This window comes from Gnatocerus cornutus, unplaced genomic scaffold (genome assembly GCF_029298725.1).
Source record: "Gnatocerus cornutus isolate USDA-ARS CGAHR unplaced genomic scaffold, icGnaCorn1.1 ctg00000023.1, whole genome shotgun sequence".
NCBI classification, from domain to species: domain Eukaryota; kingdom Metazoa; phylum Arthropoda; class Insecta; order Coleoptera; family Tenebrionidae; genus Gnatocerus; species Gnatocerus cornutus.
Window position 1 is genome coordinate 2280746 of NW_028275375.1, and position 14899 is coordinate 2295644.

A 14899-nucleotide genomic window follows, 5' to 3' on the forward strand; every position below is an offset into this window, starting at 1 on the left:
TGACTTCAAAAAATACCGTTTTATTTTAAAAATCGTAACTTTGCCAATTTTCATCACAAAGTTGTACAATTTGGAGGTTTTACTGCTTTTGACTTTTTTATCGACTGTGCCAGAATCCAAAATTTTAGACCTAAATACAGAATTTTTAGAACTATTTATTTTGAAAACGACTTTAAAATTTTCACAACTTTATTTTAAATTCTGTAACTTTGCCTATTTTCATCCCAAAAGTGTAGAATTTGAAGGTTTTACTACTTTTGACTTGTTAATCGACTGTGCAAAATTTCAAAATTTTAGACCAAGAATCAGAATTTTTAGAAATTTTTATTTTGAAATTGACTTCAAAAAATACCGTTTTATTTTAAAAATCGTAACTTTGCCAATTTTCATCACAAAGTTGTACAATTTGGAGGTTTTCCTGCTTTTGACTTTTTTATCGACTGTGCCAGAATCCAAAATTTTAGACCTAAATACAGAATTTTTAGAACTATTTATTTTGAAAACGACTTTAAAATTTTCACAACTTTATTTTAAATTCTGTAACTTTGCCTATTTTCATCCCAAAAGTGTAGAATTTGAAGGTTTTACTACTTTTGACTTGTTAATCGATTGTGCAAAATTTCAAAATTTTAGACCAAGAATCAGAATTTTTAGAAATTTTTATTTTGAAATTGACTTCAAAAAATACCGTTTTATTTTAAAAATCGTAACTTTGCCAATTTTCATCACAAAGTTGTACAATTTGGAGGTTTTACTGCTTTTGACTTGTTTATCGACTGTGCCAGAATCCAAAATTTTAGACCTAAATACAGAATTTTTAGAACTATTTATTTTGAAAACGACTTTAAAATTTTCACAACTTTATTTTAAATTCTGTAACTTTGCCTATTTTCATCCCAAAAGTGTAGAATTTGAAGGTTTTACTACTTTTGACTTGTTTATCGACTGTGCAAAAATTCAAAATTTTAGACCTAAATACAGAATTTTTAGAACTATTTATTTTGAAAACGACTTTAAAATTTTCACAACTTTATTTTAAATTCTGTAACTTTCCCTATTTTCGTCCCAAAAGTGTAGAATTTGAAGGTTTTACTACTTTTGACTTGTTAATCGACTTTGCAAAATGTCGAAATTTTAGACCAAGAATCAGAATTTTTAGAAATTTTTATTTTGAAATTGACTTCAAAAAATACCGTTTTATTTTAAAAATCGTAACTTTGCCAATTTTCATCACAAAGTTGTACAATTTGGAGGTTTTACTGCTTTTGACTTTTTTATCGACTGTGCCAGAATCCAAAATTTTAGACCTAAATACAGAATTTTTAGAACTATTTATTTTGAAAACGACTTTAAAATTTTCACAACTTTATTTTAAATTCTGTAACTTTGCCTATTTTCATCCCAAAAGTGTAGAATTTGAAGGTTTTACTACTTTTGACTTGTTAATCGACTGTGCAAAATTTCAAAATTTTAGACCAAGAATCAGAATTTTTAGAAATTTTTATTTTGAAATTGACTTCAAAAAATACCGTTTTATTTTAAAAATCGTAACTTTGCCAATTTTCATCACAAAGTTGTACAATTTGGAGGTTTTACTGCTTTTGACTTTTTTATCGACTGTGCCAGAATCCAAAATTTTAGACCTAAATACAGAATTTTTAGAACTATTTATTTTGAAAACGACTTTAAAATTTTCACAACTTTATTTTAAATTCTGTAACTTTGCCTATTTTCATCCCAAAAGTGTAGAATTTGAAGGTTTTACTACTTTTGACTTGTTCATCGACTGTGCAAAATTTCGAAATTTTAGACCAAGAATCAGAATTTTTAGAAATTTTTATTTTGAAATTGACTTCAAAAAATACCGTTTTATTTTAAAAATCGTAACTTTGCCAATTTTCATCACAAAGTTGTACAATTTGGAGGTTTTACTGCTTTTGACTTTTTTATCGACTGTGCCAAAATCCAAAATTTTAGACCTAAATACAGAATTTTTAGAACTATTTATTTTGAAAACGACTTTAAAATTTTCACAACTTTATTTTAAATTCTGTAACTTTGCCTATTTTCGTCCCAAAAGTGTAGAATTTGAAGGTTTTACTACTTTTGACTTGTTTATCGACTGTGCAAAAATTCAAAATTTTAGACCTAAATACAGAATTTTTAGAACTATTTATTTTGAAAACGACTTTAAAATTTTCATAACTTTATTTTAAATTCTGTAACTTTGCCTATTTTCATCCCAAAAGTGTAGAATTTGAAGGTTTTACTACTTTTGACTTGTTTATCGACTGTGCAAAAATACAAAATTTTAGACCAAAAACAAAATTTTTAGAAATTTACATTTTGAAAACGACTTAAAAATGTTCACCGCTTTATTTTAAATTGTGTAACTTTGGCAATTTTTGTCACAAAAGTGTACAAATTTAGAGGTTTTACTACTGTTGACTTGTTAATCGACTGTGCAAAATTTCAAAATTTTAGACCAAGAATCGGAATTTTTAGAAAATTTTATTTTGAAATTAAAAAACTTAAAAAATTTACCGTTTTGTTTTAAATTTCGTAACTTTGCAAATTTTGATCACACAGTTGTAAAATTAGGAGGTTTTGCTACTTTTGACTTGTTTATTAACTGCTAAATTTCAAAATTTTGGAACAAAAAAAAGATTTATTTTCGAAGTCGACCCAAAAATGTGTTTTTGTTTTGTATTTCTTCCTTATTTTGTGCTTATTTTGTTTTTGGATAATTGAATTTATTATTTTGGATTTAAACGTGTGGGCCTCTTTTAAGCGTGATAAAAAATGTAAATCATTTTTTGGATTTTTGAAAAGTACGATTTATAATTTTGGGCCTCTAGGCAATATTTTTATAGAAAATTGAATTGTCACCATGTTTTGTTACTTCTGTATTTGCTCTAAATTAAATAGTTTAGAAGATAAATGAGGAAAACAATATGAAGCTCCCATGTCAGGTGAGAAGTTTCAAAACTGCAATAATCTGTTTTTAACGGTCATTTTCGATCTAATTTCCCTGGACTATTCCCAGTAGCAGCTTTTTAGTTTCTGCATGTTTTAGGCGTAGATACCAAAGTTTGCCCATAAAAAAACACTCCCGATTGTCGACCGAGCTAACCCCTTTGGAAGGCATAACTTTTTCCTTTAGCGAGAAATTAGCGCTGCGAAAAATGAGTTGTGAATCCTCCGACACTTACTATACAGCTTGCGAATGTGAGAGACATTCTGATTCTTCCAGGGAGTCCGACAACAGTCTGTATCAGATTCCCTGCGTCCCAAAGGCGTTCATGGACTCGAGTATGCACTCCGAAGATCTGAATTATCTGTGCACTAGCAGGGAGTCTGATCAGATTAGTCTGTCTTCGACGGCGTCCAGCTGCGGGTATCCCAGACGCCCCGACAGCGGCGGCGTCCCCCTCTACATTCCCATGAACAACGTCAAAGGGGGGCACAGCCCCAGCTCCAACAAGGTCTCGGTAAGCGAAAAGCAACAAAAATCACAGTTAGTGTGGTGTCTCCTCTAGCCGACGCCCCCGAAGAAGCCCCCACGTCGCAACCTCTCGGTCTCCCCCACGCACCTCCAGCCCATGTCCATGTCGGTGGACGGCGTCACCAACAGCGCGTACGAGTACTTATTCTTGGCCCACAGCGGGACTAGGAGCCAAGGCAACCTCAGCGACGTGGAGCACGACCACCGGAGGGAGCGCCTCGCCCACGGCCGCAGCATGGACCAGTACGTGGAGATGAACGTGTTCAACATCGCTCTAGACGAAGACGAAGAACGACCTAAAGAACTCCATCGAGGCAAAAGCGAGGATTTAGACTGTCGGAAGCGGCCGGAACCGGTGGCCATCACCTCCATGTACGAAAACATGATAATCAAACAGCAGAATCCTCGGAGGAAGTTGAGGAGGAACCCAGAAATTTACGAAGAGTACGAATTTCGGAAGAAGGAAGAACCGATCGCGAGTTGTTCAGCGCCGGAGCCGACTTTCGTCAGCAGTGCGTTTATCATGGTTTCGGGTGATGATGAGACTAAAAATAATTGTAATTATCCTATGAGTCCCACTCATTATAAACAACCGCCAACTCCCGATCACCCTCCTCCTTCCGCCTTGCAAGCGGAGAGTTTAATTTACGAGAAAATTCGGCCACTTAGCCAGGTAAGCTTATGACGGAGAAGTAGCATGTTCGACAGGGCCGGCTCAAGGGAAATTACCAACTGAGGCAGGTGCCTCGGCACCTGCCTCGGCTTGCGCCGGACCTGAACTGTTCGATGTCAGTCAGTATTACACGTACATTATTCACGTTTACACTAGATTTTACGTCACGTTACGTTGTTAAATGTATTTATGTATTTGTTATTATTTAATAAAGCTTTGCATTTTGTTTGCTTGTTTGTCTTCCGTCCGGATTTCTTTTTGTTAGCACTATAGGGGGCATGCAGCATGATTCTCGCGCCGCTTTCTTTTAGAAGTAATTATCATTGTCTCAGAAATACAAGAGGCAATCGAGAGATATGGAGACTGAGACGGAGGAAGATTTTCTCGTCGTCTGCGACGAGTCGAGCGGAAGTTTGTCGAGCAGCGTTTCGCTCTCTGACAGAAGCGTCGACAATATTGTCGAGGAATATCATTCGGACGCTCCTTTCGCAGGTACGATTCACTGGCCAGTGGAATTTTATTAAAGACGACACTGGGAAAAATCGTGTACGCAATCGAGTAATTAAGACGGAAATTTGAACGATATTGAAAGCGGCGGCGCGGTGGTTTTAATTAACGGTCTCGTTAAATTTAAGATATTTTCGCCGATGTGTCACGCTCAAATTAAGCGTTTCGTGTCGATGGAAATTGATCGTCAATTACAGAGGCGGATTAAGGTCGGTTGGGGCCCTGCCACGAAAATTCTCGTCCGGTCTTCTAATTTGCCAGATTTAATTCTTTAACCCAAATTTGGAGGTTTTTCTACTTGTTTATCTACTGTGCTCAATTCTAAGATTTTAGAACAAAAAACAAAATTTTTAGAAATTTTTTATTTTGAAGGCGACTGAACAAATTTTCTCTACTTTTTACTAAATTTCCTAACTTTAACAATTTTCTTCACAAAACTGTCAAATTTGGAGGTTTTACTCCTTTTGACTTGTTTATCGATTGTGCAAAATTTCAAAATTTTAGACCAAGAATCAGAATTTTTAGATTTTAATTTTGGAAACGACTCAAAAATTTTCACCACTTTTTTTTAAATTCTGTAACTTTGCCAATTTTCGTCACAAAAGTGTAAAATTTGGAGGTTTTACTACTTTTGACTTGCTTATCAACTGTGCAAAATTTCAAAATTTTAGATCAAGAATCTGAATTTTTAGAAATTTTTATTTTGAAGCCGACTTAAAAATTTGCACCAAATTATTTTAAATTCTGTAACTTTGCCAATTTTCGTCATGTGTAAAATTCGGAGGTTTTACTACTTTTAACTTGTTTATCGAATGTGAAAATTTCAAAATTTTAGACCAAGAATGAGAATTGTCAGAAATTTTTATTTTGAAGTTGATCGTTATATTTTAAATTTCGTAACTTCGCCAGTTTTTATCTCAAAAGTGTAAAATTTATAGGTTTTATTACTTTCAACGAGTTTATCAACTGTGAAAACATTCATTTTAGACAAAAAAACAGAAATTTTAGACCATTTTAGACTAAAAAAAACAAATTTTTATTTTGCAATCGATTTAAAAAAAATTACCAATTTATTTTAAATTCCGTAACTTTGCCAATTTTTATCTCAAATATGTAAAATTTTTACTACTTTTGACTTGTATATTGACTGCAAAATTTCAAAATTTTAGACCAAGAATCAGAGTTTTTAGAAATTTTTATTTTTTAAACGACCCTAAAAATTTTACCGTTTTATTTTAAATTCTGTAACTTTGCCAATTTTCGTCATAAAAGTGTAAAATTTGGAGGTTTTACTACTTTTAACTTGTTTATCGAATGTGAAAATTTCAAAATTTTAGACCAAGAATGAGAATTGTTAGAAATTTTTATTTTGAAGTTGATCGTTATATTTTAAATTTCGTAACTTCGCCAATTTTTATCTCAAAAGTGTAAAATTTATAGGTTTTATTACTTTCAACGAGTTTATCAACTGTGAAAACATTCATTTTAGACAAAAAAACAGAAATTTTAGACCATTTTAGACTAAAAAAAACAAATTTTTGTTTTGCAATCGATTAAAAAAAATTTCCAATTTATTTTAAATTCCGTAACTTTGCCAATTTTTATGTCAAATGTGTAAAATTTGGAGGTTTTACTACTTTTGACTTGTATATCGACTGTGCAAAATTTCAAAATTTTAGACCAAGAATCAGAGTTTTTAGAAATTTTTATTTTTAAAACGACCCTAAAAATTTTACCGTTTTATTTTAAACTTCGTAACTTTACCAATGTGTATCACAAAACTGTCAAATTTTGAGATTTTACTATTTTTATCTAGTATATCGACTGTACAAAATTTCAAAATTTTAGACCAAGAATAAGAGTTTTAGAGATTTTTATTTTGGAAACGACTCAAAAATTTTCACCACTTTTTTTTAAATTCTGTAACTTTGCCAATTTTCGTCACAAAAGTGTAAAATTTGGAAGTTTTACTACTTTTGACTTGCTTATCAACTGTGTAAAATTTCAAAATTTTAGATCAAGAATCTGAATTTTTAGAAATTTTTATTTTGAAGCCGAATTAAAAATTTGCACCAAATTATTTTAAATTCTGTAACTTTGCCAATTTTCGTCATAAAAGTGTAAAATTTGGAGGTTTTACTACTTTTAACTTGTTTATCGAATGTGAAAATTTCAAAATTTTAGACCAAGAATGAGAATTGTTAGAAATTTTTATTTTGAAGTCGAAAAAATTATCGTTATATTTTAAATTTCGTAACTTCGCCAATTTTTATCTTAAAAGTGTAAAATTTATAGGTTTTATTACTTTCAACGTGTTTATCAACTGTGCAAAAAATTATTTTAGACAAAAAAACAGAAATTTCAGACCATTTTAGACTAAAAAAAATTTTTATTTTGCAATCGATTTAAAAAAATTTACCAATTTATTTGAAATTCCGTAACTTTGCCAGTTTTTACCCAAATGTTTAAAATTTGGAGGTTTTACTACTTTTGACTTTTATATCGACTGGACAAAATGTGAAAATTTTAGACCTGGAATCAGAGTTTTTTGAAATTTTTAATTTGCAATCGACAAATGTTCACCAATTTGTTTTAATTTTTGTAACTTTGCTAATTATCATCATAAAACTATAGATTTTGGAGGTTTTACTATCTTTGACTTGTTTATCGACTGTGCAAAATTCTAAAATTTTAGAGCAAGAAACAGAATTTTTTAAAAATTTTATTTTGGAGACGACATAAAAGTTTTCACCACTGTATATTAAATTCCGTAACTTTGGCAATTTTCATCTCAAAGCAGTTAAATTTGGCGATTTTACTACTTTTAACTTGTTTAATGACTGTGCAAAATTCCAAAATTTTAGAGCAAGAAACAGAATTTTTAGAAAGTTTCTTTTTGAAGATGATTCAAAAATTGCCACTGCTGTCTTTGAACCCTCTAACCTTCGCAGTTTTGATCCTACGGTAGTGAAATTTAGAGGTTTTATTACTTTCATCTTGTTTATTAACTGTGCAAAAATTCAAAATTTTAGACCAAGAAACAAAATTTTAAGAAATTTGTATTTTGCAATCGACTTAAAAATTTATTTTAAATTTCGTAACTTTGGTAATTTTCATCACAAAACTGTAAAATTTGAAGGTTTTACTATTTTTGACTTGTTTATCGACTGTGCAAAATTCCAAAATTTTAAAGCTAGAATGAAATTTTTTAGAATTTTTCTTTTTGAAGGCAACTCAAAAACTGCCACCACTTTCTATTAAATTCCATAACTTTGCCAATTTTTATCCCAAGACTGTGAAATTTTAAGGTTTTGCTACTTTTAAATTGTTTATTAACTGTGCTAAATTCCAAAATTTTAGAACAAAAAACAGATTTTTCGGAACATTTCTTTTTGAAGACTTTTTTACTATTTTTTCCTTATTTTTGTTCTGATTCTGTTTTTGGATAATTGAATTTATTAGGGGCCCTTTCGTAGCGTGATAAAAAATGTAAATCCGCCTCTGGTTAACGAGCACTCCAGCCAAATTCCGCCATCGCGTCGCCGATCTTTAATCCCAATCGAAATCAGATTTTAATCCTAATTTGATCATCCCAAAATTGCAAGAGTCTCGTTAATTAAACCTGTCTTTCTGCCTCGAGTTTGTTTTACACGATATTAAATTTCGTGTTGGTTTTATTTGTTGGTGCCGCTCCACCGCACCCGCTTTAATGAAGGCACTCGTCGCGAGTTTAACGTGTTATTAACTTGTAGGTCTCATAAAGGGTTCAACGCGGGTTTTAGAAAATCCTCCAGCCGAACGACCTAAGACGCTGAAAAAACTCAAACGCGTATACGACAATACTGACACACCAAAGAGTGATAATGAGAAATCCTCGAGTTCCGAGAAGGAATTCGAGAACAAGGAGAACAAAGATCGAGTATCAGCTCTCAGTCCTTTTGACGAACAGGAGGAGTGGGCAAAAATACAAGAGATAATGGCTTCGTTTGGAACGGGCATTGTCAGGGAATCCGTCTTCGTCGCGGAGTTGGAGAAGGAATTTCAGAGCCGGCTAATGACGCTGAGTTGCTCGCAGAACAGTCTCAACGCGGAGACGGTGGAAAAGTGGCTGCAGACGCTGGGGATGGCGGACTACGTGGGGCTCTTCACCGCCAACGGCTTCGATGATATCAATTTTTTGGTAAGTCAACCAAAATTCAAATTGGTGGATGCGCCGGGACTCTTCCGATTTTCCCTCCTCCAGAACGGGGTCGTGGAAGACACGGATTTGAGCGAAATGGGCATCACCAGCGAGCTGGAGCGCCAGATCATCCTCGACGCGGTTAAACAACTCCCGGTGAAGATCCACACGCAGAGCTTCGCCACCAACAACAACAACAATGATCAGAATTCGGTGCAGAGTTGGTTGAGTCGCATCCACTTGGAGCAGTACTTTGACACGTTCAACAAGCATCTTTACCACGACATGGAGAGGATTAAGAGGATTTGGGACGTGGAGCTTTCAGCGGTTTTGGACATTGATAAGATCGGCCACCGGAAGCGCATTCTTGCTAGCGTCAGCAGCGGCGAACATATCATTTCCGGGCCGAAACTCGAAGACATCAGTCTTGTAGGTAACTTGTACTTTCCTCCAGGTTACTGACCGTTTTTCCAGAAGGGTAATCAAAACCAAGAGTTGAAATCTCCCTCGGCTCATTCTACTGGTACTATCAAGCACAGGCACAAGAAGTCGAGACCGGCGCCTCCACCACCAGTGAAGCCTGAGGAGGAGAAGAAGAAACCAACGGAGATGTTTGTCGGGGGGAATAACTCGATAAAGTCGCAGTGGAGGCACCAACCGATTCTTTTGATAACGGGAGTCGTGTTGTACTCTGCTAATGTAAGATGGTACTTGGAGGGGTTGTACGATTTTACTTGAATTTTTGCAGTATTTGGGGTCGACGAATATTCTTGAATTTAAAGGTACTGAGTCCACCAAACGGTCAATTCAGAAGGTGGTGAAGGGGAAGGACCGGCCGAGTGAGGAGATCACCCTGTCTATTTCCTACAGGGGGGTCAAGTTTGTCAACCCAATTACAAAGGTGAGTTTTGGCAAATCCGCGCAAGGGCTGAGGGTGAGAGTGACTTATTTTTTTCAAGAAATTATAGAAAATGACTTCTTTATCAACTGTGTTAAATTTCTAAATTTTATAAGGAGAAACAGAATTTTTAGAAATTTTTATTTTGGAGACGACTTTAAAATTTTCGCCACTTTTTATTAAATATCGTAACTTTGCCAATTTTTATCTCAAAACAGTGAAATTTGGAAGTTTTACTACTTTTGTGTTGTTTATTGACTTTGCAAAATGCCAAAATTTTAGACCAAGAAACTGAATTTTTAGAAATTTTTATTTTGGAAACGAATTAAAAATTTTAGCTACTTTTTATTAAATTCCGTAACTTTGCCAATTTTGATCTCAAAACAGTAAAATTTGAAAGTGTTACTACTTTCAACTTGTTAATCAAGTGTGCAAAAACTCAAAATTTTATACCAAGGAACAGAAATTTTAGAAATTTTTATTTTGGCGGCAAACTATACATTTTCTCCACTTTTTATTAAATTTTGTATCTTTGGCAATTTTAATCCTAAAACAGTGAAATTTTATGGTTTTACTACTTTTCACTTGTTTATCAACTGTGCTAAATTCCAAAATTGTAGAGCAAGAGTCAGATTTTGTTTGAATTTTTGTTTTGAAAACGAACCAAAAATTTCTACTATTTTTTATTATATTCCGTAATTTTACTAGTTTTACTCCTACAACAGTAAAATTTGGAGATTTTATTACTTTTGAGTTGTTTATCGACTGTACGAAATTTCAAAATTTTATACCAAGAAACAAAATTTTTAAAAATTTTACTTTGGAGACGATTTAAAAATTGTCACCATTTTTTATTAAATTCCGTAACGTTGCCAATTTTTATCTCAAAACAGAAAATTGAGGAGGCTTTACAACTTTTGACTTGTTTATCGACTGTGCAAAATTTTAATATTTTAGACCAAGAAACAGAATTTTTAGAAATTTTTATTTTGGAGTCGACTTAAACATTTTTACCACTTTTTATTAAATTTCGTAACTTTGCTCATTTTCGTTTTAAAACAGAAAAACTTGTCGGTTTTACTACTTTTGATTTGTTTTTTGACTGCAAAATTTCAAAATTTTAGAGCAAGATACAGAATATTTAGAAATTTTTGTTTTGGAGACGACTAGAAAATTTTTACCACTTTTAATTAAATTTCCTAGTTTTGCCAATTTTTATGTCAAAGCAGTAAATTTTGGAGGTTTTACTACTTTTGACTTGTTTATTGACTGTGCAAAATTTCAAAATTTTAAAGTAAGAAACTGAATTTTTAGAAATTTTTATTTTGGAGGCGATTTAAAAATTTTTGACACTTTTTATAACTTTTTATAACTCGTAACTTTACCAATTTTTATCTCAAAACAGTAAAATTTGGAGGTTTTACTACTTTTGACTTGTTTATCGATTGTGCAAAATTTCAAAATTTTAGGCCAAGAAACAGAATTTTTAGAAATTTTTATTTTGGAGACGACTAAAAAATTTTCAGCATTTTTTATTAAATTTCCTAATTTTGCCAATTTTTATCTCAAAGCAGTAAATTTTGGAGGTTTTACTACTTTTGACTTGTTTATTGTCTGTGCAAAATTTCAAAATTTTAAAGTAAGAAACTGAATTTTTAGAAATTTTTATTTTGGAGGCGATTTAAAAATTTTTGACACTTTTTATAACTTTTTATAACTCGTAACTTTACCAATTTTTATCTCAAAACAGTAAAATTTGGAGGTTTTACTACTTTTGACTTGTTTATCGATTGTGCAAAATTTCAAAATTTTAGGCCAAGAAACAGAATTTTTAGAAATTTTTATTTTGGAGACGACTAAAAAATTTTCAGCATTTTTTATTAAATTTCCTAATTTTGCCAATTTTTATCTCAAAGCAGTAAATTTTGGAGGTTTTACTACTTTTGACTTGTTTATTGTCTGTGCAAAATTTCAAAATTTTAAAGTAAGAAACTGAATTTTTAGAAATTTTTATTTTGGAGGCGATTTAAAAATTTTTGACACTTTTTATAACTTTTTATAACTCGTAACTTTACCAATTTTTATCTCAAAACAGTAAAATTTGGAGGTTTTACTACTTTTGACTTGTTTATCGATTGTGCAAAATTTCAAAATTTTAGGCCAAGAAACAGAATTTTTAGAAATTTTTATTTTGGAGACGACTAAAAAATTTTCAGCATTTTTTATTAAATTTCCTAATTTTGCCAATTTTTATCTCAAAGCAGTAAATTTTGGAGGTTTTACTACTTTTGACTTGTTTATTGTCTGTGCAAAATTTCAAAATTTTAAAGTAAGAAACTGAATTTTTAGAAATTTTTATTTTGGAGGCGATTTAAAAATTTTTGACACTTTTTATAACTTTTTATAACTCGTAACTTTACCAATTTTTATCTCAAAACAGTAAAATTTGGAGGTTTTACTACTTTTGACTTGTTTATCGATTGTGCAAAATTTCAAAATTTTAGGCCAAGAAACAGAATTTTTAGAAATTTTTATTTTGGAGACGACTAAAAAATTTTCAGCATTTTTTATTAAATTTCCTAATTTTGCCAATTTTTATCTCAAAACAGTAAAATTTGGAGGTTTTACTACTTTTGACTTGTTTATCGACTGTGCAAAATTTCAAAATTTTAAAGCAAGAAACCGAATTTTTAGAAATTTTTATTTTGGAGACGACTTAAAAATTTTCGCCACTTTTTATTAAATTTCGTAACTTTGCCAATTTTTATCTCAAAACAGTAAAATTTAAAGGTTTTACTACTTTTGAGTTGTTTATCGACTGTGCAAAATTCCAAAGTTTTAGACCAAGAAACAGAATTTTTAGAAATTTTAATTTTGGAGACGACTTAAAAATTTTCGCCACTTTTTATTAAATTTCGTAACTTTACCAATTTTCATCTCAAAACAGTAAAATTTGAAGGTTTTACTACTTTTGACTTGTTTATTGACTGCAAAATTTCAAAATTTTAGGCCAAGAAACTGAATTTTTAGAAATTTTTATTTTGGAGACGACTTAAAAATTTTTGCCACTTTTTATTAAATTTCGTAACTTTTGCCAACTTTCATCTTAAAAGAGTAAAATTTAGAGGTTTTACTACTGTTGAGTTGTTTATCGACTATGAAAAATTTCAAAATTTTAGACCAAGAATCAGAATTTCTAGAAATTTTTATTTTAGAGACGACTTAAAAAAAATTATCACTTTTTATTAAATTTTGTAACTTTGCCAATTTTCTTTTCAAAAGTGTAAAATTTGAAGATTTTACTACTTTTGAGTTGTTTATCGACTATGCAAAATTTCAAACTTCTAGACCAAGGAACAGAATTTTTGGAAATTTTTATTTTGCGGCCGACTTAAACATGTTCGAAAGTTTTTTTTTAAATTTGATAATTTTTTGGCCAGTTTTGATCTCAAAGCAGGAAATTTTAGGGGTTTTACTGCTTTTCACCTGTTTATCAACTGTGCTAAGTTCCAAAATTTTAGAGCAATAATTAGAATTTTTTTGGAATTTTTGTTTTGAAGACGAACCAAAAATTTCCACAATTTTTATTAATTTCCGTAGCTTCGCCAATTTTCATCTCAAAACAGTAAAATTGGGAGGTTTTACTACATTTCATTTGTTTATCAACATTGCTAAATTTCAAAATTTTAGAGCAAGAATTAGATTTTTTAGAAATTATTGTTTTGAAGACAAATCATTTTCCGTGGTTTCAGAACACCATCTGTGAACACGAAATCCGCAACATCAACTGCGCATGTCAGGACTCTGACAACCAATGCTTCTTCGCCTACATCACCAAAGACGGCGACTGCTTCTACTGCCACGTCTTTCAATCCTCGACTTCGGTAAGTCGCCCTTTCCACCACACCAAATTCGAAGTAATTGATTTAGGAGCAAGCCACTGAGATAATCCTCACCCTGGGCCAAGCTTTCGAGTTGGCATACCAAATGGCGGTCCGCGAACAAGTGACCAGCAAGAGCAAATCAAACCGCGAAAGCCACAAACCGGCGGTGAGTCCCGGCGCGGTTTCCTCGCACAGTCGCGATTTCAAAGACATGAAGATGAATGGCCATCCTCTGAAAATGAAGCCGCTGACGTTGTCAATTGCGACGGAGCCGAAGACGCCGACGAAGAGCAAGTTCGAGGATGCTGAGGAATAGTTTGGAATCACTGCCGGCGGAGTTTCTTTAAGACGCTTATTTTATTGATTTCCCTTTGTGATATTGGATGTTGTTTCCGAAATCGATGTGTATTGCATTTTGCCAAATTTAAGCGTTTTGACTGCATATTTACAGTTTTCTGCGGGGGTTCGTCTAATGAGTTCGGAGTTGCTCAATATACAATATTTTAAGCGTTTTCTATAGGGAGCAATATTTACGGATATTATTTATTGATCAATAATCACTTTTGTAATCGTTTTTTCAAACAAACATACACCACGATATATCACACATTTTTCTATTTTTTCTTAAAATAAACAACAATCTTCCATTTTGTAAGTATATAAATAATATATTAGAGTCTCTTACTTAAAAATGTGTACATACTAGTTTAACTAGAAGCTTTAAAACTGTATTTAGCAGGGTTCCACTTGTTTTCGCGTGAAAAATTATAAAGACTTTATCAAAAAAAAATATATCTTACATGCATTCTAAATGCTTAGTTATTTGGCTCGAACATTTACGTTTAGGTGTCTTACATAGTCTAATCTAAAAATATTGCATGTGGGAGCCAAAAAATACATATTTTAATGTACATAACATAAAATTCAACTTTATTGCGCTTTAGACTTATTCATTTACTTTGTTTCACTCGTTTTTGTTGTTACTTTTCTAATTTTTAATTGTTTTTCAATAAATGATATTACTGGATTGTTTCCTTTCTCTATTCCCATCCATCAGGAAGTCGCAGTTTTAGTCACGACCGGATATAGGCTGACGGCAGGATGTGAGCCTCTTGACCATGAAAATGGACCGACTTTGATGTTGGAACGATCCAATTTGAACGCAATTTGATTTTTATCCGAGCGAAATGGATGCCTAAATGGTTCAAGGTGAAACTCGGCCGAGGGCGGACAGTTTGCAAAAATTAGAATG

The 14899-nt window shown here is 32.1% G+C and overlaps 1 protein-coding gene across 1 annotated transcript in view; it reads left to right on the forward strand.

The window, feature by feature from the left end:
• The window catches only part of LOC148166344 (ankyrin repeat and sterile alpha motif domain-containing protein 1B-like), a 36927-nt gene extending 22301 nt beyond the window's left edge, over positions 1–14626 (forward strand). The window contains exons 7-15 of the mRNA XM_088048493.1: positions 3254–3491; positions 3540–4178; positions 4511–4670; positions 8438–8865; positions 8929–9294; positions 9340–9564; positions 9614–9766; positions 13516–13647; positions 13694–14626. Of these exons, the coding sequence (XP_087904619.1) occupies positions 3254–3491; positions 3540–4178; positions 4511–4670; positions 8438–8865; positions 8929–9294; positions 9340–9564; positions 9614–9766; positions 13516–13647; positions 13694–13963 (2611 nt within the window). The 3' untranslated portion in view covers positions 13964–14626. The remainder of the gene's footprint in view (positions 1–3253; positions 3492–3539; positions 4179–4510; positions 4671–8437; positions 8866–8928; positions 9295–9339; positions 9565–9613; positions 9767–13515; positions 13648–13693) is intronic.
• The last annotated feature ends 273 nt before the right edge of the window (positions 14627–14899 follow it).